General features: G+C 38.1%; 2 protein-coding genes across 4 annotated transcripts in view; both read right to left on the minus strand.

Annotated features, from left to right (window-relative positions):
- Positions 1 to 6,541, minus strand: part of LOC124297661 (calpain-C) — a 39,492-nt gene extending 32,951 nt beyond the window's left edge. Inside the window, exons 1-2 of one of the 3 annotated variants that reach the window (XM_046748919.1) lie at positions 6,148 to 6,539; positions 2,937 to 3,219 (exon numbers count right to left, since the gene is read on the minus strand). In XM_046748919.1, the coding sequence (XP_046604875.1) occupies positions 2,937 to 2,948 (12 nt within the window). In that variant the 5' untranslated portion in view covers positions 2,949 to 3,219; positions 6,148 to 6,539. Of the gene's footprint in view, positions 1 to 2,936; positions 3,220 to 6,147 lie in introns of all 3 variants that reach the window. The other 2 variants (XM_046748921.1, XM_046748920.1) reach the window with 2 other exon arrangements.
- A 5,541-nt stretch (positions 6,542 to 12,082) lies between these two features.
- The window catches only part of LOC124299218 (uncharacterized), a 156,602-nt gene continuing 143,084 nt past the window's right edge, over positions 12,083 to 25,600 (minus strand). Inside the window, exons 10-14 of the mRNA XM_046752265.1 lie at positions 23,138 to 24,570; positions 20,050 to 20,209; positions 14,514 to 14,748; positions 13,509 to 13,775; positions 12,083 to 13,098 (exon numbers count right to left, since the gene is read on the minus strand). Coding sequence (XP_046608221.1) covers positions 12,847 to 13,098; positions 13,509 to 13,775; positions 14,514 to 14,748; positions 20,050 to 20,209; positions 23,138 to 24,570 — 2,347 coding nt within the window. The 3' untranslated portion in view covers positions 12,083 to 12,846. The remainder of the gene's footprint in view (positions 13,099 to 13,508; positions 13,776 to 14,513; positions 14,749 to 20,049; positions 20,210 to 23,137; positions 24,571 to 25,600) is intronic.

Here is a 25,600-nt window from a genome sequence, read left to right on the forward strand (position 1 = left end):
ATTCGTATCCTGAATATATGCATATTGTATGGAGACATAGGTGGTTCAAAGCAAGACTTCTGTCTGATCTGACCTTCGAAATAGATGCCCACACTTATTGGTAAAAGTATATCCGTGCAGATTGCATTTGCTTCGCGTTGGCGACGGTGTCTTGATTACCGTTCTCGCCAATATTCTTTTACTAATAATCATTATTATCGGTATTACTGTTATAACAACTATACATATAGGTATACATACGTATCACTTGCAATATAGGTTATTCAATTGCGTATTATCCAGCACCTGCGGTCAGTCGTTATTAATCTGTTGCATGTTTACTGAGCGCGAAGAGAGGGAATGACTTCAGGAGTCGATCCATATTACAGACTTTGAGAATTGAAAACGTTTCATCACCCTCTCGACCAGTCGACTTAAGCTTGGTACTACAACTGGGGTCGCTAACGCTGGTTTATGGCCGGCTTGGGGCTCGATGAACGTGAAACTAGGATTAAATGCTAGGCCTGCCTGGACCGCGAACGTGACGCAACGATCAACGGATGAAGCTGATTGTAGATAAATTACGTTTTTGCCACTCTAATCCGTCATTCCTTCTGGCGGCTGCACGCTCGTTGAATGGACGGAATTACGTAACGCGAGGCAGGTCAAGATCCGAAACTCGAATTGCTACCGACGTACTCGAGGTGATTGCTCTCAGCCGGGCGAGAATCATGCATAGATCTTCATAGAATTTAGTTGGATGATCACTTGTTCGACGATTGGAGGAAGCAGAATTAAAAAAAAAGTAAACACGTAACGAGATTTGACGATTGCCTTAGGTACACTGTTAATACAACGCGTGGAGTACCGAACATCTTTTTTATTCCATAAATCGACTGTATTATCCAAATAGGTTCTAACACTCGACCATAGCATAGAAAATTTCACACGTGTACTTTACGCTGTTGTGTTTGATCATCCTGTGAGTTGTCTTTACTCGAATACGTTATACTTTCATGGTTTTCATTGAAAAGTAACCAGACTACGGACACTTTGCTATTTAAGGTCTTCGAAGGACGCTCGGATGGTCAGATCCCTAAGGTGTCGTCAGGGTCACAGACCATTGACCTTTCTCGCTTGCAGATAATACCTCGTGGGCGGTTTTCTACCAGTAATAGTTGTACGCGATGCTTGTTGCTTAAAAATGACATCACCTGACCCCGTGTACAATTCTTGAATTACCGTTGTGGCAATTGACTTGAACGAGTCGAGCTGCTCGCGTAGTGCACCGACCATGTCTGCAGACTTGATGAATTTACATTTCGTCTGCTTCTGTTTGGACTGGTGAGACAGAGAAAATGGTCATTCGAACTCGGGCTATTCGGTGTTTATCGCGATTCGATGTTCACAGAAAATATTTGTCCAATCTTTCTTATTCGCGCCGTTGAGACCCATGCATGCACATCAAACACGAGGAATTCCGGTCTTGCGTATATTGTTAATACCATGTGATTTCCGCGCGAGATATAATGGGCTTTGGATCTCATAGGTTCCTTTTACATATACTTTCACTTCCGTTAGAATTCACATTGTTTAAACGTTCGTTACAAAACGTTTTTACCTTGGTGTCATAACGTTGCCTCTAGGCCGTTAAGTTGCCTGCCTGCAGCGTTGGTAGGATATTCATACGAGTAGTTTGTACCTTGCAACCGATGTTTAGGTATCGTTGTACTGAAAATTTATTGCTAACTTTCAATCAGCAAGGTGAACAACGCCTACAAAAATTATAACGAAACGGTCAGGTTTTACAAACTGCCTTTTGCACGGTAGTTCATAAAACCACGTCTCGACGACGATCTGTGAAGGATTATTTCAACGACCAATTAAACCGTTACGCAACAACAGATTATATATACCTAATACGAATGTTCCGAAGTTACGTGCGATAAGTCACGCATATATTATCTATTGACCGAAGGAGTGAACGTGTCGCATGTGGTTGGCAAAGTGAAAGGGAAAGCGGTGTGAAAGAGGACTGGATGTCGAAAGTGTAAATCGTAAGTGAAGAATACCGGTCGAGTCCAAGGGCCGTTCTATTTTTTCCGGGGATCGGACACTTACCGATGAAAAGCAAACGATGAAGATGTAAGACCAGGACTACTGTGTTTTTTTCTCTCTTCCGTTCTTTTCTTCAATCAAGCAAAGAGAAATTCGTTACTCAATATGTAACGAACTCGCGGTCTATTTTTCGCGAAAAGTACATTTTACGGAAGACCCGTTCGTCAAGAAAGACCTCGGCATGTAGTCTTGACGTTATCTTGAAATGAGTGAACTGGATTAGACGATGGAAGGCGATCAGCAGCCATTTTTGCAACGACCGCGAGCACCGTACGAGAAAATTACGGGCATGCAACATGTTATTTAAATAATAAACCCACGCATTATGTCGAGTAGCTCGAGAAGGAACGTTAAGTATTCCATATCAATGCAGCGCGGTCAGTTCAGATTAATTTGGACTGATCCGTATTCGGAAACAAGAAGCATAAGAGCCCCGAGCAATGATTTCCTGATTCCTGGGTGCTTATCGATGTGCAAAAACGCCGACACTGTGCGTAGCACGAGCGAACGAAAAGAATGGCAACTATATTTTACTAGCGGTAAGCGGAAGTTTCAGTGAACTTATGAAAACGAAAAATTCCGTCTTGATGAAAGATGTCATCATGTTGGAGTTGGCAACGTTAACGTAACGAAACATCGTGGAATAAATCGTTGTATAATTTTAGAGCGACTTTCAAAGAGTTGACTTTTCAAACTGTGAACATGTATTCTTTGTTATGATTGACCGGATAAATTTCAGACAGTCCTAAGATTGCGAAGCAACGATTTTTCTCTACACGCATCGTTAAAGTAACGTTACCAACTTCAACCTTATAAGATGTCCGGAACCTTTCTTATACCTGCAATTTCATCGTAGAATAACGATCGAGAACTCTGCCTCTTGCCGATCCGCCGATTACGGCCGGCTGCAGAGGAAGAGGTTCTTACAGCCCGCAGTGGCTTGCAGCTTACAAGCTGAGATCCGGTAAGGTCTTGGAAGTATGGATCTGGCGAACGTGCCGAGGGCCTCACGTGGCCTTGACTGTTCTGGGTTCATCGCATCATCCTCCTACGTCCTTTAGGCTCCGTTTGCACCGAGATCATGCCGGACGATTCGGTATTTCTATACCTCGTGCATCACATCTGCAAGACGCACGTTGCAGAGGAGCGGGAAAGAGTCAGGAGTTTTCAAAGATCGATTATTTTCTTTTTTTTTTTATTTCGTTTTCGTAATGTACATACCGGGACAATCTTTTTAAATTCGAAAATCAACCCCGCGTGCGCCAAATAATTCAATTTCATTGGTCGGCGAAATGTTCCCGCGGCGATATTCTTTTCTTCGATGCAGGCGGGCCAACCTACGCAAAATGTGTACGTTTGAATTTTCAAACAGCATAAGCGTTAAGTTCCGACCGTTCTTTGAAGAATCGACTTTCCGACCCGGTAACAAATGCTTCCGAAACCTTTCCGAGTCGCTGCCTCAATTATTTGAGACTCTAACCTCGAAAATTCGTGTCAACTACATCGCCAGCAGAAACAGTTTGACAGCTGTAACTCGGGATGGCCAAACTGCGCGAACAGCCAACAAAACTAGCGCATGCGCAGTTGATTTTTAAGTTTCAAGAGTTTGTCCCGGTATATTCAAGTACATAGACAGAAAATTTTATGTCGATCCGACAAATATTCTCGAAGTTACGCGCACATTTGCAAAGACGCCCCGGGGCGTTTGAAAGTGCTTTTGAAACTTTGAACGCGTTTTTTTCACAACTGTGTTTTCAAATTTCGAATTTTTTTTCGAGAAGCTGCCGTTTTGTTGAAAATTAATATTTTGCTTGTTCCTTCGATTAAAGACGAGATGATACCTTGTAATCAACTAAATCATTTTCGTTCTTTCATTTCCGATGATTCAGTTCAGAGATATCTTGGTCTCACCGCAAGACGCCTTTTTTTAGAAGTGCTCCCGGAGATCGGACATAGCAGCTTTAAGAATCATTATTTTTACAATTAAAAAATATCAAAATGAAGTTCAATGCTACTCCAATATGTGCATCGATTTTTATCATAATAAATTTATCCGTCTCTTAATCTAAAATCCTTGAAAAATTGTTTTTTTCGGCCTCCTGACTCCCTATAACCCTTTCAATACCTACACTCAACGCGCATCGCGTCCCATGCATGCGGCCTCCGATGACCGCGGCCTCGTGGGCGAATTATTGAAAGTAAAAATAACCCTGCATGGTTAACGCGAGGTTTACTGCATACCCAAACCCATCGCCCACTGGATCACTGCCCACCAATTATTGCCAAACTCAGTGCCGTCAGAAGCTCCGTAACGTTGTTCGCTCTTTCGTAAGGATTTGCTGAGCTCAGAACTTCGAGAAAGAGGTTCTTGGTACCAGATTGAAGTTAGTAACGTTAATGTTACAAAATATTGAAACTAAGATCATTAGTTTTTTTTTAAATCTAGAACCGCTTTGAAGAAATTTAATTTCCAAAATCTGAATACACTTTACTTTTTAAAAACAGATTACCCGATTTAAGACGATCCTACAGATCCGAAATAATTATTTTTCCTAAAAATCAACCGTTGCATTAACTTTACAAATTTTGCTCTCTTTTCTTGGCGCGCTTCTTGAATCTAACGAGTATTCAAAATCGAGAAAATAAGTCGCCTGATTGCCGTTGCTGTAAACGACGTAACTGTAAGTTCGAGAAAAAAATATGAGTAATCGTAATATCGTTTTTAGTCCGAACTTATGATAGTTTGTATACATTTACTGCGCGTAGGAATTGAAACCATTACATTTTTTTTTTCTCTTTCAAGTACGAAGAAATAATTGACATGGGTTTTCGAAGGGCTCGAAGAATTGTTGCAGAATAAGTTTCGGAGTGATTTCTCGAACATGTGTATCCGGCACCAAATGTTTTTACACCGAGTGAATGCCGTTTGTGGGTGTCAAAATCAGTGATTTGGTCACTCAGTGAATGTCAGTTGAGACACCGATATTATCTCTTCCTTGTGTGAGCAAATGCTGAATTAACAGGAACAATAAGCATATTTTGACGATATCACCAAATACAATTATTGCCACACAATTTTACCATTACAGAAATTTTCACCAACTGTGTATTAACTCATAACGTATACTAATAGCCTCTATAATAGTCTGTAAAATATTGCAGTGTACAGTATACGCGAAAACGTTCGAATATGGCGTGCTAAATTTACTTTCATTTTAGATATAGTTATTGCATAGTGATATCGTATTATACAAGTAATAATTTTCCCCGGAAATTGTATATACGTACACATATATTTACGTATTACGTATGGGGCATTCCACCCGAAACCGATCTACGTATCACCCTTACAATCCGCGTTTAATACAAAGATGGTGATGGTCAGGCCTTAGTCGATTTACGGTCGAACATATATACGTATAAGTCTTGCATTTTGCAGCATATGTGACACGTAGATTACGATAATTATAAGCTTCCGAGCTCGATCGCGGTGTTTTAATTCATATTTATAAAGTGACAAGCTGAGTGGGGCAATAATTGAATTATTGCAGATTTTGGACAATCAGCGTTACCCAAATTGCAAAGCTCTGTACGTAAAAGGCAATTTGGCGAATCGCTTGCTTACGCGTCGGGCTTATACAGCGTAAATATAATTGGCCACGATATTTATTTATAAGAGAAATTATGCGCTCGAGGTAAATATCCATGTATAGTTCTTTTGTGATACGCTCGGGTTTGCTACAGAAATTAAACCAGCTCATCGCTCCAATTAATTTGGTGAAATTACGAACACTGCAAATTTAAATTCGCGATTATCCTCAACGTTTCGAGTATTCCGATAATTCCAACCTTCCGAGTTCCGAACTCGAGAGCTTCTGCAAACTTTAAAATTATCTCAAAAAACAAAAAGAAAGAAATCAGTCATCACGATAATTCTTAACTTAAAAAATTCGTAATTTCAACCCTGCAGCCTGGCTATTTATCGAATCTTTCGCATAACAGTTTACACTACACATTATTAAACTTATGTATATATATATATATACTCACGTTCACCATTCGGAGAGGTTTCCTGTATAGATAAAAACACTTTCCGTGACACCAACTGCACTTCACTCTGCAATACCGTTCGCCGCACTTGTTCGATTATCACTAAATTATAACAGTCCAGAGACGGATCCGGATTCGACGATAATTTTAAGGGCGCGCAACCGACGCGCAGCTTTAAATATCAGCAAACGCGGCGTATCCTTTTGGCAGTCATGTCCCTAAAATTCTTTGGGATTTAGGCCCTCGTCGAGAGTTCTGGGCCCCGATTTTTCGGCAGGCAGGTAACTCGACGGGCCCCGAATGTCGGATCAAATATCGCGGCGCGTTCACCGTGCGTTTCACCTCTTCGACCGACTCTTCTCACGACGAGGTTCAGCGGGGGACTGACTGGGACTTCTGCTGGCGGCCCCCGGGTCCCCACGACCAGTTATTCCTCCTCCGCGTTTTCCCCTCTAGTATATCTCGACTCGCCGCCGCCGCCGTCACGGCATAGCATTAATTATCCACCTTGCGCGAAGGCGACACGTCTTTCCGTTCTTCGGTATCCAAGAACGTCGTTTGAACTCGGGCCAACCCGAAAGTTCCGGCACTTGTGGTTTTTTTTGTTATTTTTTTTTTTTTTAAACGTAAAACAAAAAAATGTTCCACGAGGTCTGAATATTTCATTTTTTTATTTCTTATTTTTTTATTTTTTTTGTTTGAAACCCGACAACGAGCTGTTCTAATTAGCGCGCCAATTTTGGAAAATCTAATCGTTTTCCGAAGAAAATTTTTTTCACCTGCCGGAGACCTGACAAGTGTTTTGTGAATGGAAAATTAATCTGGGACAGTGAAAAACGTCGGGAAACTAATAACAAGAGGGATTAAAAATTTTCTACCGATCAGTGCCAGTTTTCTGATGTTCCTGCGCTTTCCCAGATCAATTTTTCATCTACAAACTTATCAACACACTTGTCGAAACAAGTCGTGTTTCCCGGTGACGATTGGTCTGAAAACGAACGTGCGGTTTTTTGTTAAACTGACAGTGAAGAGCTTCGGATGATTTTATTTTATGTCAAATACTGCATAATAATTTCGTATCGCACTGACGTGCGTTGAAATCAGGCTAAACGATCTTCATAACACGAAGAAAAAGTCATTCACCAGAAACTGAGGTTTACTTGTACAATACTGCGTGATTGATAATGATCACTCGATGACGATAAACAATTGACTGAAATAATTATCAGACATCTATCTACGTTTGTCTTTTACCTTTGATTATAATTTTTTGTAAAACCAACTAATACAGATCCTAAATTAGTTGCTGATTGTATAATTATGTATATACATGTTAGGTTATTTTTACGACAAAAACATTAATTTCGTATTTATAGAAAGGTAACCCAAAAGAACGGTAATAACGTTGCTTGGCTTTTACGATTGTCGTGGTAAAAAACGTCGGATGGAAAAAGAAGACGTTGAAACATCGTAGCAAGCATGTTTTGTCACGCACAAAATCAGTCGCGTGTGCTGGTATTGTTAGAAACGGATGTATGTTTGTATACGCGTGTGTTTGTGCGTGTGTACTGATTTTTTGGCGAACCGCCGAACCAATTTCACTAAAATTTTGACACAATGCCATTATTACCGACAGCACGTTCTAAAACGCTTTTCAGTCAATTTTATTCTTTGGATTTGCATCCAGATCCAAATACTATTCGAACCATTTTTCTCCGATAAATTCAAAGTAGATTTCTACGAGACTAATTTTGTTCAAAAACTTGTATCAATTACTTTTATCCACACATACATTTAACGTACTTGAACAAAAATTTCTTACTAAAGATTTTATAACTTCGGGAATTTTTATTTTATTCTTTTTTATAAGGAATTATACGTGGAAACATATTACTCTGAATTTTTTAATACATAACTTCCAAACTCGAAGAGGGTCGAAAATTGAGATTAATCCACGAACGACTAATTTTTTGTTTAACAATATTTTAAAATTGGAAAACTTTTTCAACGAAAAAAAAAAACTATGGGGTGACAATATGGCCGGTCAGGCCTGTCGTTCTTTTTGACGAGAAGAAAGGCCGGCTTTCTGAGAGGGGGGGAGGGAAGTCGAGGAGATCGGGTTGATTGTTGCCGAGAGCTATGGCGTGCTGAGGTGAAAGCCGTAGCACTCGCGATCCGATACTGTGCCGCAAGCATGGCTGAGTGAGTGCGAGTGGGAAATTAGGATCAAACTGCGAAGCATATCGAGTCAAGCTGCTGAGTTTGAAACCCGATAAATGCGGGATGGAATAGTGGGTAAGAACGGGATTGCCGTTTACCAATTTTTCCGCACTTTACTAGAAATTTTTTGTTTTTCCACCGCTGGTGGGTCACAATGGTAAAACAGTGATCTGCACTCGGTTTCATCAGAGACAATTATCGCAGTCGATAATAGATAAAACTGTAATATCCTTAAGGATTCGTATGGCTGTGTAACGCGGTCAGTAAGCGATGAGAATGTTGTATATCCTTGTATAGAATTTACTAATCGACCGAAAAATATCCCATAAGGCCGACGGTCTTTGTACACCTTTGATCGACGGAATTTAATTTTTTTTTTTCTATCGCGGACAAGTACGTAAATTTTAAAGAGGTACAATCGACGCCTACATTTTCCACCGAGATAAAAAAAACAAACATTTTTATCGAGTCTTTAGAAGGTGGTTTTGTATGGCGGCACTCAATTACACAAAAAATACCGAAGTTCGAACAATAATATGTGGAATTATTCATTGTTTTTTCCGTTTACAAACAAAATATTGGAGATAGGCAGAGGCGGCTGTGATACGTTACCGACATGTTACCAGCCGTCGGATATATGCGCAAAGAGTTGCACGGGAAGGCATGGAGTCATTTTTAAAAGATCGTATTTTTGCACTCAATAATTCACAACTTTCGGATCAATAATGTTCTACCATTTTCTGAAAAGTCTTAGAATCCCCATAAAATTTTTCAGTGATTCTTTTAAAGAGTTAGTTATTTTTAAAACTGGCCCGAACGACATTTAAATTTGGAATGGTAAGTGACGTCGAGAAATTAAAAATACAGGGGAAAACTCTCGGAATTCCTCATCTACACGTTTATGAAAAAAAAAAAAGTATAATCCCGGAGATCGGTTTTACAACGTGCGCGGAAAAATGAACCTTACGAAACAGAACGCGGAAGTCATTTGTAACATGTTATTTATTGCAAGCGAGCTTGAAAAGGTAGCTATCGTGATATTTCGTAATACGTAATAATATTAATAATAATAGTACATATGAAGTAAAAATAATGATAGTAAATCTAACAATAATAGTAGTGATATTATCAGGCTAAAAAAACTCTGGTATAGCCTTAAGTACCAAAGTGTAAGTTTATGACAATAACAATTGGATTTCACGTTACCTGAATGTTATAATATGCATATATACAAGGTAATTAAATATTAATATCCCTACGAATTGATCTTGTAAAACATAATGGAACATTATGACGTGAAATTTTTTATCCAGAGCACCATATGTTCGAATATAGCTATTCGTTCAATATGTACAATTCTATATATATTTATATCTGCTAGTTGTGGTCGTTAAATTGAAATTACAACTAATATGTGTATGACATTGACGTTCGTTGCTTGCGTGCGCGTGTGTGTGTGTGTATACATACATATATGTATATATGCATGAATAAACTACCTGAAGTAAACAAGTATATATGGGATGATCATTTGTTCCGTTTATACTAATTATAAACGTCAATAATAAAGGAACAAAAAAATTGACTATTTGAAAAATTTTATGCCCTAAATTCAGTCTTAACGCGCGCGCGTATTTTTATGTATAGAAATAATTATGATTAATCATCCGGTGTACGTAATAGAAGTGTCGATTCTAGTTTATTTTGCTTTCTTACTTTTATTATCTGCCGCTGTTTCATCTTACCGCGTAACATTGTCCGCGGCAATGTAATTATTTAAAATTGTTAATTCGCCTTACGACAGTTAAAGTTTAAAGATTGTACAGAGAAAAAAGAAAAAAAAAAGAAAAAAAAAAATTTCCACGTACGTATATAATTGATCTATGGTGGTTCCATCACAGAATGTTTGAGTCGTGAGTAAATATTTCATTACCAAGCTCAAGCGTCAGGAGAAACCGACGTATGATCAGCGAGCTGAACAGAATAAAAAAAACAAAAAAAAAGGCTTTATACATTAAATTTTCATCTCCGTCTTCAATGTAGCGACATGAAGAGAACGACCGCGATTAACAATTATCGACAATAATTATGTATCCGTGATTAAAAGGTGGGGAATGGTACGGAAAGGAGTGAGAAAGGGGCGCTGACGGATACGTCAAAGCAAAGCGATATGTATCCCATATAAGCGTTTTCAACCACGAAAACGAGAAAGAAAAACATTGCGTGCAGGGTGTAATTAAACCGACTTATAGTACGGCCGACTGAGGCATAAAATTTCATATAAAAAGTCGAAAGGGCTCCTCGAGGCAGAGCAGCGATAACTGCAACTCAAAGACCCGAACAACAAAGATCACAAGCGCTGGGCCTCGAATAATGGGTCCCGATAAATGCCCAATTAAGAGGACAGCCGGGTATTTAGATCTAACCAAGTCATGGAAATGTGTTTCGTTGTATCAGAAAATGCTAACGATGACGATGATTATGATAATAATATTATTTATAATAATGATAATCAATAGTAATAATAATAATAATAATAACAATAATTTTTTTCACTTAAAAATTTACGTATTAATGTATGTATATGTACAGGTATTTTTATTCGGATATTAAACGCCAATTTTGTGACCGTATATGTATGTATATATATGTATATGTATATATAATATAGTACAAAACATATAGATGTGATATATGTATGCATGTAGGCCTTGTGTGTGTGTGTGTGTATATAAACACATATATAATAATATTACATATATATACATATACATATAAATCCTATTCTTAGCCTTATATCACATGTTTTTATAATATGAGAAAACTCACCGCTTGTATTAATTAAAAAGGCAGGCTAGTTTTTACGATGTGTGTGAAGGGATGGGGAAGAAAATAAAAAAACTATGATTGGAAAAATACAAGTAATACAACTGATCAAAGTTGAAGAATAGAAAAACAATGTGAGAGAAGAAATTATAACGAATAGAAATCGTTCTTATTATAACGATGTTTGATCTACGTCTATTGTCACGAAGCTCATCGAAATAACATATATGTTTTCAATGTACATGCACATCGGGATTTAGGTATAATGACAATTGTAACCTGTGGGTAAAACGAACTTTTCTTCCGAGCAAGTATGGGATCGGTTCGTTTATTCGCTGAAGTTTGGGCCGTAATTAGATAACGGTAAATTTAAGGACTGGAATAATCGCAATGATCATCGGCGAACTATTGACGTTAAGATGAATCGATAGAAAAATGTTGAGAAAATTAAACAATAAGAGGATTAGAAAATTTGAATTGAAAAAAAAAAAGAATAAATAATAATTTTTCTACCAAATAAACGAGATTTGACTTTTCCCAATTAATTGTGTATAACTTTTTTCTTCACGCGTACAAGGTAAATAAAGAGAGAGACGGACAGAGATTTTTTACGAGTGAATAACATATTCCATGCTAAAATATATTAGAATTTTGATTTTCTTTGATGAGGAAAAAGAGATTGAAAAAAAAAAAACAATACAAAGTTAGTTTCAACATTTCCCTAATTTACGATTATACATAGATATGTCTTTCTATATATACATACGTTTATATATATATATCTAATATATATAATAAATAACGATACTTCTATCGAATATTAATCATAGATTCTCAATCGTTGTATATGTATGTGTTGAAATATTTCAAAATAAAAAATGTCTCCCACGTAATCGACGTTTTTGCGAAAATAGTTTGTTTTTGTTTTTTCGTTCAGTGATTACTCAAAACTGTAAACGATTGTCCCTACGTACACGTGACCCTGAAATCATAAATTCATTCTTCGTTGTTTAAATTTTTACCTTTTTTTTTTTTTATTCAAATTTTTATTCCCATTCGTATGTCGACTTAAAAATTATTATCAAGCAATTAACCGCGAGTAATTCTGTACCGTACGTTTTATTATTCCACAAATTTACAGTTTAAAAAATATATATCAACGTTCACCGGACAACTAGGTACGAAAGAAGCTCGATAGGACTAGGCACTCAAGGTTCACGAGGCAATGTACCCAGCTAAATGTTCCAGCCTGGCGTGGTTCGTGCGAACTCTCTTGGATAGCCTTGGAATTGAAAGAAACAAAAAAAAAAAAAAAAAAAAAACGATGCGAAACGTCAAAGTAAGTCAGTCATGACTTTTGTAAAATTTGATTTACAATTCAATTGTCTATAGCGTTGCAGTGTTGTCGCGTTACTGACGAGGACCAATTTTTTCTTTCCGCACAATTTATCGCTCCGATCCTCACGTCTTTCTCTCTCTCTCTCTGCCCTTTGATATCTGATCGTTGATCCCGCGATTCGCAAATTCATACCTATTATTATTAACACTGCACGCTTTGATAAACAAAATACGCAAGTCCGACATTGTTTTCGCGACGCAACAATACAACAAAAACAACAACAATAACAAAAAAAAAAAAACAATGAACTTAATTTAATCGATGGCTTCTTTCAGGGCTGTAAGCTGCTCTTCTCCCAATTTCACTTTGTCCTGTATCTCACGACCGTCCATTATCAGTTTTGCCTTCATGTTTATGAAGTGCTGATAATCGGCGTATTCCTCCTCGTTTAAATATTTCGAAAGAATCGCCGAGACGCTGACGCTTCTCTTGTCAATGTTGCCCTTCAACACTTTTGCTTCCTCGAGCTGATCCAACAGCTTGTCTCTCTTGCTCTCCAATATTTTCTGCAATCGTTTATGTTTATTATCGATAATGTATCCTGGATTAAAGAGATTAGTCAGCCGAACATTGATACTTTTTGTAAAAGTATTTTGTTCAAACTTTTTCTTTTCTTTTTTTTGTTTTGGTTTTTTTTTTTTTTTTTTTGAATAATTTTAGGCCAAGAGATTTGAGCTATCGATTCGATAATTGAGTTTTCGTGATTTTTGGAACAGTAAAAATCTAACCCGTGGTTCGAAAAATTTTAAACTTAGTAAAAGATATATACATATTTTTTTTGTTCATTCTACACCGCAATTCAAGTATAATATAATGGTCTCGTATGATAAATTTGAGAAAAATGATCGTTGTTCGATACGAAATGACGAATAATCATGAACTCTCGACGGTTTGTCGGAACTTTATCGAGACTAACCCGCTCGGCGTGGTCAACAGGCATTCCGTAAAGAGCGTTTTCAGCACGTGCAAGTCTTCCGCTCAGACCGAGAAGAAGGCTCGTTATTTTGCCAACTTCCTCGACGTGAAGTCGGTACTTGGAGGCTTCGGCCGGGCGGGCAACCGCCGTCACCCTAGACGTGACTCTAGCACCCAGAGCATCGTTGACGTCACCTTCTTCTCGGACAGCTTCCTGTTCGGCTCGAAGTACGACGAGCTTTCTGTCGAGGCGTAAGACCAGCTCCTCCTGCGGGATAAATATATAACCGGATCTTTAAGCCAGTAGCTATAACGATATATGAAAAGGAGAGAAAGAAGCGCGTACTGGTATAATTTTTTTTCGACGAAGTCGTTTGAGCGTAATTGTTGGAAATGATATTGTACGTCGAAGGAACGATTGGATGACTGTAAATAGCCTTTGAAATAAAGCGAGGGTCGAAGTAACTGAAATAGTTTGATATCATCGCGAATTACTTGAAATAATGTGAAAATCGTTGCGATTAATTGGTCTTGAAACGGTCACCACCGAACGTAGTTTCGATTCATTAATCCTACGTGGATATCTATATTACATAGAAAATCAATGCATAATGAGATATAGAACTCCGTAGAAATCACTCGAAATCAGTGATTACGAACTATAGTATATTGTGTAACAAGCAAGAAAGTTCGGTCTTTTCCAAAATTGAGGTTAGGGTCGTGCAATGTCAGATTTGTTCGCGACAGCGCATGCGCGCAGTGCGGAAAGGACCACTTTCAACACCTGGGACTTGAAAGTAGTATTTTCGGTACTCCGCGCATGCGCACTCGCAGACTCACTCTACCGTCATGGAAACGGGTAATTTTGCGTACGGAAAATACGCGTAAAACATGCTCGCGTTGTATAAAAACCATCAATTTTGTATCCAAATTAACGGATATGACAATTTTTCTTCCACGAGGAGCTTGCGGTGCAAAAGCGAATGCACGGTTTATACCTACGTACCTTTTTCTGTTTGAGATCCTGATTGTCGGGGACAATTGGCTGCGCCGAGTCGTTGTTGCCCTCGTTTCCGACGGAAGTGGTAATCGATTCCTCTGTCACGTCGCGCGAGTACCTCGTCAAAAATCTCGCCTTGCCTTCCGAGGTTGTGAAATACGCGGATGTTGGTGATAGCGGGCTTGTTGGGTCAGGCGTTGATAATTCCGGCGTTGAAATCGTCGACGACGGCGTCTCGATCCTGAAGTGAAAAAAATTACGATAAAAATTTCAAACAATAAACGAGAAAAAAAACAAGCAATTGTCACTCATTAGTCACAGAATTTTAACCATAATATTCTTCGGCGAAAAAGCACCTGAGGATGACGAGGAACTTTGCATTTGTTTTAGATAATTAGCGATACTTTATAGATACGTATATAATATAGGAACTTTTCTTTTCTTTCTTTCTTCTTCTAGTTGGATGGAACTAATCGATCTGATCATTTTTTTCAATTCACAACGTATACCGGTACGATCTGTTCAAGGTATTCTCGACGGTTGAAAACTATGACAAATTTTCGGATAATTAAACGGAGAACTTCAATCGTTTCAAGTTTTTTATAATTACACGTTGATTAAATGACGAAAGTCGATCACAATCACACTATTCTCGCGTGTATTTAGTGAATCGAAGAGTGAGTTTCGCTTGTAGAAAGGACGTTTAAAGCAATGCTGTAATTCGCCATGTGATTCGAGGAAACTTTAGCGTCAATATAATACACACGAATTGGTAAAATATATTCTCGATACGATTCCACGGTAAATGCATCAGCTGTTAAAACTACAAGTAACGAGTTTAATATTTTAATCGTAATGTTAAACAATTTTCGAATTACTAATTTCTAATTTCATTTCATTTTGCGGTTTGATATACCGCAGGAAAATTATTATACGAACAATTTTGCGTAGCGTAATGAATGAGTTTGATAGGCGTAGAGTTGTGTACAAATAAAAAAAAAAAAAAAAACGAAACAAAAATGAAAATAAAAAATACGCACATTTTGACGTAATCTCTATTTGGTCGATAATTCTAACCCAATTTCAGGTATAGAAAATAATCTGTTTAAGAGTGTGTACGCGGTCTAAGCCAGGCAACGACGTGGTTGAAACTAACCGCAATGACGTGTGGATATTATTCGCGAATCAAGATGTGCGGCTACACGCGTATAAATGCCGTAGAGAATTTGATGGGACAGTATCGTTTATGGATTACGTAATACCGGGTGTCTCGCTTGTACTTTCACCTTCATCGCGAACGACGCGACTCATCTTACGCTGCAGCTATTGTCCGATCTTTGGCCGTGTACGGTGAGAAAAATTTATACCCAAATTTGTTTACTACAGGGAGCCGAGGTTGAAATTCCGAATTTGAACAGTTCGAAAAGCGCCGAGTTCCGAATTTTTTGGTGGTGAAACTTAATGTAAAGAAATCAAACTTTGATGAAACGGAACTTCAATACCACCGGCTGTAAGTATCTGATAATTTTTTTTTTTAGCTGTAACTGCTGCAGAATATCTACAATATTGACGATAGTCTTTTTGACTATGTTCACTTTATTCCGAATATTTTCGTTCATCTCGAAATTCAGTCTTGTCCGAAATGAATCATTAATTTCGATTATCCACCAGTCCTGAAATTTCTTTATTTCCTCAGGGAAACAGCCGAGCTTTTTTCAATCGCCGTTATTGCATTCTGCAGGACTCGTGCCAACTTCGGAACGATTATTTAAAGACGAGTTAATTGTGAGTATCGTTTCACGTTAATTGAACCCAATTAAAACGCTGGCGAAGCTACGAGGCTAAGTACCGAAGGTCGTTCGAAACATTCTGCGACCGCAATACGCGATATTCTCGTTTAAGGAATGAGTTATGCGAAAACGAGGAAATATAATAAGAGTAAGAAGAAACGAAAGTGTCACCTCCGATCTGACTAAATTTACGATTTCAGAAATTCGTGTTATATTCCAGGTACGAAAGAAGAAACAAAGGACAGTAAAATTGCGTTGCGATATCTTTTTATTCTTTTTTTTATTTCTTATTTTTCACCAAAGAATTTAATTTGCATTCGATGAGTCAGTGCTGCATAAGAAATATATATATATATATATATATATATATATATTGCACACATATAGCTGTATAACACACAATGGGATAAGCGTGGGGGGAAAAACGCGTTGAATTCATTATATTTCTCGAGAGTTTAATATTATTCTCGAATGCGCCATAGTTGAATGCAACTTCGACAAAGGGTGTTGACAGACTTACAGCATGTGTGCAAATTAAGGATAACTCGTTTTCAGGACACGCGGATGTAAACGAGTATTCAAAATTGTGGCGCGTTTGCGCAAATGAAATTTAAGGATCGACAAATTTGTCTCGCCAGATCATCGATGACCGACCGGTAAACTTGGCGCGATAAATTTCCACCCACCGTAAATAACGAGGAGCTAATTAACCTTGAAAAGTAACGAGCTTGATTCGTAATAATAATCAAAATATACGACAAGCAGATTTTTGATTCAAAGAAGACTCGCAAGTAGGGAGAATGACAGTGAAAATTTATACTACAAGCGTCACGGGGAATTCGGAAATTTAAATCGGGGAATTCCAGGTTATTCAATTGACAAAGAATCGGATAATTATAATTAGTAATATGTATAATTCCTTTTTAGGTATAGAATACTGAATAGCGAACCTGAGGAGCATGCCTTTGCGGTAAAACGCGAATCGTATTTCTTCTTCGACGACTATGAATAATCTAGAATTTTCAACACTTGCGTGTCGCGTGTCCGACTGTTTAATTTGTCGTTTCTGTCATTGAATTTCGGAGGAAAACTACTAAAGCCACTGCACTTCGGATGAAATTCGAACGAACAATCTTTGAAGTACCTAAACGTGAAATCTACCATGGAATTAACCCTTGCGCTGCATGCCGGGGTCAAAATGACCCCGCGGAATGATCACCCTAAATTTGTGAAATTACAACAAACTGATATTTTTTACATTAACACGGCAACAATCGATAATTCTCGCAATCTTTTTCTTTGAAAATAAGGTTCATTATTCGTCGATAAGTTCGTTCGTTTATAAATAATTATTGCAAACTACACACGTAAATATAAATTATTTCGCATTTTCGTTGTAGTTTCAATATCGTTGTGTATAATTTATTTAATATACGCTTAACGGCAAAAAATACGTACGTAACAGTCGGCGAAAGACGTTATCTGAAATTATCCGAAGGTCGAATAGCCAGCAGAAACGTCGAACGATATTTCAAAGCGAAGGTCGGCGTATTTTAGAGGTGGAGTAGAATATTCGCGTTGGCGTTGTGACCTGGTCGGAGGTCCGTGTAAAGCGGACTCCTTTTACTTCTATAATCGCTGCAGACACGCATTTCATTTCAATCGTTGTGTTTATATATAGGACATTCCCCGAGCGGCGTCAAAAATTCTTTCAAGCCTTTGCGTATCCTTATAACAGTGCGGATAGAGAAACAAAAAAAAGAAAAAAGAAAAAAACAGAGAAATTGATTGAGTTGAGGAACGTCACTTTATTTAAAACTCATGAAATAATTTTTTATTCTAACGATACAAACAGTTGAATAATTCTTTTTTTTCTTTTTACATATTCTCGAAACGAGCGAGTTGTTACCGAATATGTAGTTCCGGGTTTATTTAGCTAACTTCATCACAATTCAACTATAAATTATTATACCAATTTATTATAGGTATAATGTACGAGTGTTTGAGAAATAATAAATTAATTACGATTACAGGAATAATTTCTTTTTCAATAGGTGAAAGCAACGGATAAATGATGCTCACAAAAAATTTTGCTGAGAGTTAATTGTTTCAGTAGACTAAAAGTGGATAAGACTTGAAAAAAATCCACCTCAAAAAGTTAAAATAAATTACCAGAGTGCTAAAAAGCTGGAATAAACGATACGAAAATGTTACGATTGAAATCTACTAACTAGTCGATTTGTCGTGGAATGCCTCATATATAGAAACGGTTATAAAAAGATCGATCCCCGAATCCAAGACTCTTGACCTTTGTTTCTTGTCACTCGTTGTTCTTATTGTTGGAAGCGTCTGCGGAACTTCCGTGTAATTTTAATACTAATTCTCGTTGGAATATACACGGTTACAAGTTACTTAACGGTATGCGAATTTTGATAACCGAGGATCGGTTTCATGCTCCAAAAGATTTTATCAAATAAGTACGGAGTGATGTTATGAAACTTGCTTGAGAAATATGCCGGCTTGGTATTTAGCATCTTGGGTAAATAGGGCTGATTAAAACCTTGTTTGAATCCGCGTAATTATAGAACCCAACTTTGCTATGATGGAATTTCGTTTTTGACGGCCATAAAATATTTGAAAATTTGTAAACCTAGATATATCATCATCACTTTTGCTGCTCGCAAAATTTGTAATTCGTTATCCAAATATGTATATTATGTATAAGCAAATTTGAACTCAACTAAAGTTAGATTAACGATAATCATTATAAGGCTGAAGTTAGCAACGTTATTGTAATGAGTCATGTTTTGGAAAACCCGTTATTTTGTAATTTTAGGAATCTCGGAAATGCAGTTAATTATAACACGGCAAACGTAATTCATGTTTTCAAGACTTATCAACTTCGAAGTCACTAGAAAATAGCAAAATAGTGATTTTTTTTCCCCCCCAAAATGTTTCGTTACGCTAACGTTACTGACTTAGCTTTGGAAAGCCCGAATCTTCATTGATATCAATGATTTTTCTTTTCGTTCCTCAAAATTTGACAAATTCATATGATTTCACCGATCGTGTGGCTTTTCACAAAATATATTTACGTCAGGAAAGAAAGAAATAAATATCAGGAATTTGTCAAAACTTTTCGACTTTTCAAATATCAATTACTACGTTTTTGGAATCAATGTCAATTTGATCGGATTAAAAATTGAATTTTCAACGGTTTTTGGAAGCGTTTGAAAATCCGCGAATGCGAATAGACAAGTTTTCTCAAAGCTAACGCCGACTATAAACGTGAATTAGCGACGACCACCGAGCTAAAAATAATTGATGCATCAATTAATCGAGTCCAAAAAAATAATCGAACGCGACTCGATTGAATCGGTAAAAATTAATCCATCAATTGATTATTTCGTATTTTTTTTTGTAACGGTGCAATTGAAGCCAAAATTTCGTACATTCCAGTTTCTATTCTTCATAGCGGTTAGCTTTTTGATTCTTCATAGTTTCATTGAAAATATTTTTCAATTTCAGGTGAAAATATTCATTTATCTTTCACTTATTGTACAAAATAGGTATACTTTGTAAGTAAGACAACGATAATGATTGACATTGTATTGCATCGTTCATGGGAGTAAAAACCAATAACCTATCGTGAGGAAAAATAATCGATACAATCGAAAATCGATCATTTTTGGTAATTCTTAGGGTGAATATAATCTGTTATAAAAAAGTGTTCGATAATAAAAAAAACTCACTTAATGTCTTCGGGTCGGTTCGTCGTTGCCGTTGGACTCGATGGTGTTTCATCCTGTATAGAGAGAGAAAGCCGCCTCCTTGGCCGAGGCTGAAGCGTCGCTTCCACCCTGAATAATCCAGTGACGTAGTCGGTAGGTTTTTTGTGTTCCGGAACCGGGACTGAAACACGGAAGATCCACATTTATCGAGACTCAGATTTTGATCAGCATGATCGAGAAGCTCCCGAGTATCCGGAAGGAGCATTTTGACAGATTTCAAGATAATCGCTAATATTTAATTAGTAACATTAACGCAACGAAAGATAGGAAAACAAAATCACTTCGCAAAGCCTTTGAAAAATTGTAACGAACTTTTCGGAATACCTACAATGTGGGTTACACGTTTTGTTTGATCACGGATTTTTTGAATGTTTCATACTAATTCCTGAAGTAGCGTAATAACAATTTTTCCCTAAAAATGTACTGATAAATTAACGTCGTAAATTTAAACCTAACCGACAATATTTGGCTGACCAGTCGTGTAGAGAAAATTGAAAAAATCGCTCATCTTCGGACAGCTTCGATGAAAATTAACTTCTCAACTATACAGCAGAGAATATTTGGAAAGAAAAAGATGAGCGCAAACTTAGTGAAATGTCACGAACGAAATCGACGTTATGGAAGAATTAGGTGTTAGTGAAAAGCCTCTTGGATCGACGGTTTCGACCGGATGCACACAACTGGCGAAGCAACTCACTGTGACCTGCAGTGTATCAAATTAAACTAAAGCAGCCCGGAAAAATAGCGAATTTAATTATTACAGGATGCCAATACGATGCGTTCGCGACAATAACTGATCAATTGTTAGATTTTTGTGAGTACGTTGTTATATAAAAGTGTCTGTAAGTACGTCACGCTGAGAATAAATTGGAGATTTGATATCTTCAACGGTCTTTCGGATATGCCGGTAATTTACATGCGACGGGCCGTTTGAAAAAATCTGTAACGTTGAGTCAGGAGTTGACAGGGTCGTGCAATTTTTTAATTTTCAAAAATGCCTACTTAGGATAAGTCCTATACTTGATGAGAAGCGGATGCAGCTACGATCGCTGAGCATGACCGATGACGTACGATGATTAGAAATCCAACGCTTCCGGCTTAATTGATTGGGAAGCAACCGCGTGTCTGTAAAGATTTCACGTTGCTGGATTGTAAAAACGCGGATTCGATAACGCGGAGAAAACTGTGAGTCCGGTTATAGTGGCAAGGAGGCCGTGACAGACGGCTTCACAGTCGGCGAAAAAGTCAAACAGTGCCGAAAACGCGACCGAAAATTGTCACTTATTTATTTATTTCAAATTTCTCCGTTTGTATTTGTGCATCTGCTTATATTTTATCGTATGCATGCACAAAAATTATCAGTTGCTGTGTATATTTCAGAAAAAAGAATATAAACATCTACGAAGAATATACGTTTTGTCGATTTACCCTTTTTTTTTACAGCTTCAGTGTAATGATTTTCCATATTCGATTACAGTAGCCCCTACACTTTTTTTTTTGTTTTTTTTTAAAGCACAGATTTCTATAAAACCAGTATTCGAAACACACGTAAAGTTCATGGATTTGATGCCCAGATTATTTTACATTACTGTTCAAATTTAACAATTGAAAAAATAAGGAAAACTGTTGTACTGGTAAATGTTTAAAATTTATCGTACAAAAAATAAATCGCGTCTACGATTTTTTCAATCAGGTTTAGTATTGCAAGGATCTCATTTTACGATGATTAATGATATCGGTTTCATTTTCAATTTTTAATTTCTGTGACCAACTGTTCAGTGAAGTATTGTAATTTATAAATGATCGGTCTTGAATATACCATTCAATTTACATGTTTCAAACGACTTTTTACACGCGTATTACATACATAAAAAATTCTGGTAACAGTTAGGGAATAAGTTTTACCAACGAAAAAGTCACGACAGGGTTACGACCACTCGACAGTTTCGAAATGTTGCAAAATTATCGTGAACAAAAGAGCTTTCTAACGCACATTACGCGACACAATTCTAACTATTTGCCAAATGACAAAAGAATTTGAATAACAAACAGTTTTGCAATGGCGCAACTATTGTGATACACATATCATATATATGTATATATACACGGATAATAATCTAGTACACATATATGCATATACAGAGTGAATTGCTAACGACTAAATGGTTTAATGCGCATGCGCTAAAATTCTAGAGCAATAGCAGTCGTTTTGTCAGGGTGACCAACATTTTTGAGGTTACATACACAGCGGCGACCTAGAATCCGAATTTATGAATGTTGGTCACCCTGACAAAACAATTGCTCTTGCTCTCAAATTCGTGCGCATGCGCGTTAAACCATTCAGTCTTTGTTTATTTTCCTAAGAATTCTATAATTTTTTCACGCAATCAATTAAACTTTCGGCAAGAATATGTATAATTTTATAATTTCCCGCATATAACAGTGTATAATATCAATTCATGAGAGTAATCGGTACAACGTTTACAAGTATAAAAAATCGGAGACGTGACTCTTAAGAGAAAAATACCGACGAGGCACTAACATTAAATTGTTCGTAATAATAAATTTTCGGACAGGTACTTTTCATACCCGTGACTTACAGGTGCAGGTATGATAATTTCGTAGAATCATTTCCCTGAGAATCGAACGATTCGCGATCTTTTAATCCATTCGTCGCACATTTTTCAACTCAATATTTGTTACTCGTTGTTACTCGGAGTCTCTGATCACGAATCGGAAGTTAGAATTTGACAATTTCTGTATCCAATATGTCGTATCCAATACGGCGTGCGTAAAATCGGAAAAACTATCAAATTCGATGATTCTAGTCGAGAATTCTTATTACTGAAAGATTTTTGGCAGTTGTAAGTAGTAACGAAGATCATTCGAAGTTGTAAATAAACTGCGATAAGGCTCGGACGTGTAAACTTTATATTTAGGTGGAACGCTGTAACTGAAGAGTCAAAAGAGAAGCGAAACAAAAAAAAAAAAAAAAAAAATTGTGAAACAAGGAAAGAAGAAGAGAGAAACAAATCCCCGATCAACTCACCTAAAATCGTTACTAGCCTGTCATTGGGACTAAGCTGACTAGCCAGATCTCTGCTGAGTTCCTCGCACTCGATTTCTTCCTGTAACTTCCTCCTCGGTTCCGGGATAACATCGTCCTGACTATCGTCGGAAGCCTCGTCGATCCTCGCCTCCCTGCCATCGTCAGGAATGATCTCAGTCTGCGACGCGGCATCGCTGGTCGCCGCGTTAACCCTCAAAACGATTTCCGTCCTTTGAACAAGAGTAAGTCCCTCGATCCCAGGCTGGGGTGAAACGCAAAGCGACGTGAGGGCCGTCCTTTCGTTTCCCAAATCGGCCGACTCGTTTCCTCCGGAAGTCTGGCTGTACTTTGCCTGATTCGACCCCGAATACTCGTCGCGACGATCGTCGTCCGTCTGTGTAGGACTGGAGACCTTCCGTCTCGACGATACGACGCTTATCCGTTCAACGAAGCTCGCCGACTCCCCGGATACGTTGGGCGAATTTGGGGGCGACGTCTTCTCGGTGTTGTTCCCAAGGTCAGAGACCCTCGGCGACGACGACGACGACGAGGAACTCGAGCAGCTCCCGGATCGACGGGGTGAATCGGTCCCCGATCTCCGCCTCTCGACCTCCGGTGTTCTCGGAGGCGAGGAGGTCGGGGGTGGTGGTTTCTCGATGACCGGTGGCGGTCTCGAGGCCTCGGCGACGAGCCGTTTCTCGCCGAGGGCGTTCCGTCGATTTAAAAGCTCCACGTTCCTCGAGGTCATCTCGATAGTCGCCGATCTTTCCCGTTGCTGATGATGATGATGATGTTGTTGCTGTTGTTGTTGGAAGCTCTCGGAGCTCGAGAGGATCTCACGATCCTGGGACCGCCTTTGAGGGCTCGGTTCGCAGCTAGCTGCCAATTTCCGTCGCTCTCGTTCCAGCTGCCTGTTACGATCGTTCAGGACCTCGATGCTTTGCGGTGATATCCTCTCCTTCCTGTCAGCGGGATCCGTGATTCCCGTTTGCTGGTTACTCGACTCCAGATGGTTGTTGATGCTGTTGTTGTTGTTGTTGTTGTTATTGTTGTGGATAACGGCGTTGTTCGCGTTGTTCACGTTGTTGTTTACGCCCTCGCCTCGCGGCTGGCGCACCTCGGTTGCCTGGAGCTTTTTGCTCAGGTCGTACGAGAGCTTTCCGATCACCTCGACCGAGTGCGCGGCCCTTTCCTCCATACGATGATGCAGCGCGTCGACGCTGTGAGACTTGGGAAGCTGCTGATCCGGATGGTGGTGATGGTGGTGCGGATGACGGGGTGTTACTCGAACGAGAACCGGATCGTCGTGGTCCCGCAGTGGCGGCCAGTCGTCGAGACGCGCGGTTGGCGACATTGTTCGTTTGTAGCTACCTTCGCTGTCGGGGGCGCCTCGCTCCCTACGATAGGCGAGGTAGGAGGCCTTCGATTGGCTTCTGGAACGATAAGATGAACAAACTTATGGTACACGGTATACACGCGTGATTCGTAGGTACCTATACCAAATTTTTATACTTTCATGTTGCAGTGAATTTTATCACTGGAAGAATACATCAGCGAGGAATAATATATGGTGTTTTCCGTGAAACTCACCACTCAACGCTGATAGGCAATCGAAGGTACGTTTTCTATCCCTACATGTATGTTAGACGGGCCGTTCGAAAAAACGTTTATGCTCCAAGTTGAAAAATGTCAAGTTTAAACTTGAAAAAGGAAGATCCTCAAAGTTTCGATTCTCATTTCATTATCAAGAGGTAAAATTTTCTTTTTCTTCCGAATTTGATCTTTTTGAATTTTATAACGATTCAAAAAAACAAAAATAAACGGTAGACACTTAAATGTGAGGTTTAAAATACTTTTTGCTCGAACATTTTCAATTTTTCATGATGAAATATTCGATATTGCGTCCAAACAAACATATATTCTAGTAATTGGTCTAAAAAGTTTTAAGAAAGCCTAAGGTAAAAAAAAAAATTAACATATCAAAATATCAAAGTATGCATGGTATTCAAAGTAGAGAAAAAACAAATTTTCTTTGAATGTGAGAGTTTTCATTAATGATCAAAAACGATTTGTTCATTTTTGAAAATTTTATTCCAGGAGTTCTCGATCAAAACGTGACCAACTGAATTACTTGCAAATATTTTTGGAATCCTTAAGGTTTATATTCCAGTCGAAAAAGTGTCGAAACAAAAAATATATAAAAATTAAGAATTTTAGAATCAATGACTGAATTAAGTCCTGGCAAGTTTTATCTTCGTACCGGAGAAAAAATAATTGAAAACCATGAATTAGGACAAAAAAATATCGTTCAATAATGATAATAAAGCGGAACACTTCATGGAACAGTTTTTCGGAAATTACAAAGTGCAAGAAATAAATTTATGCAGAAATATAAACGTGAGAATAGAATTTTTTTTTCTTGGGAGTTTCGTCACGTTTGCAGGATTTTGGGTAAGCGATAAC

This window comes from Neodiprion virginianus, chromosome 2 (genome assembly GCF_021901495.1).
Source record: "Neodiprion virginianus isolate iyNeoVirg1 chromosome 2, iyNeoVirg1.1, whole genome shotgun sequence".
Lineage (NCBI taxonomy): Eukaryota > Metazoa > Arthropoda > Insecta > Hymenoptera > Diprionidae > Neodiprion > Neodiprion virginianus.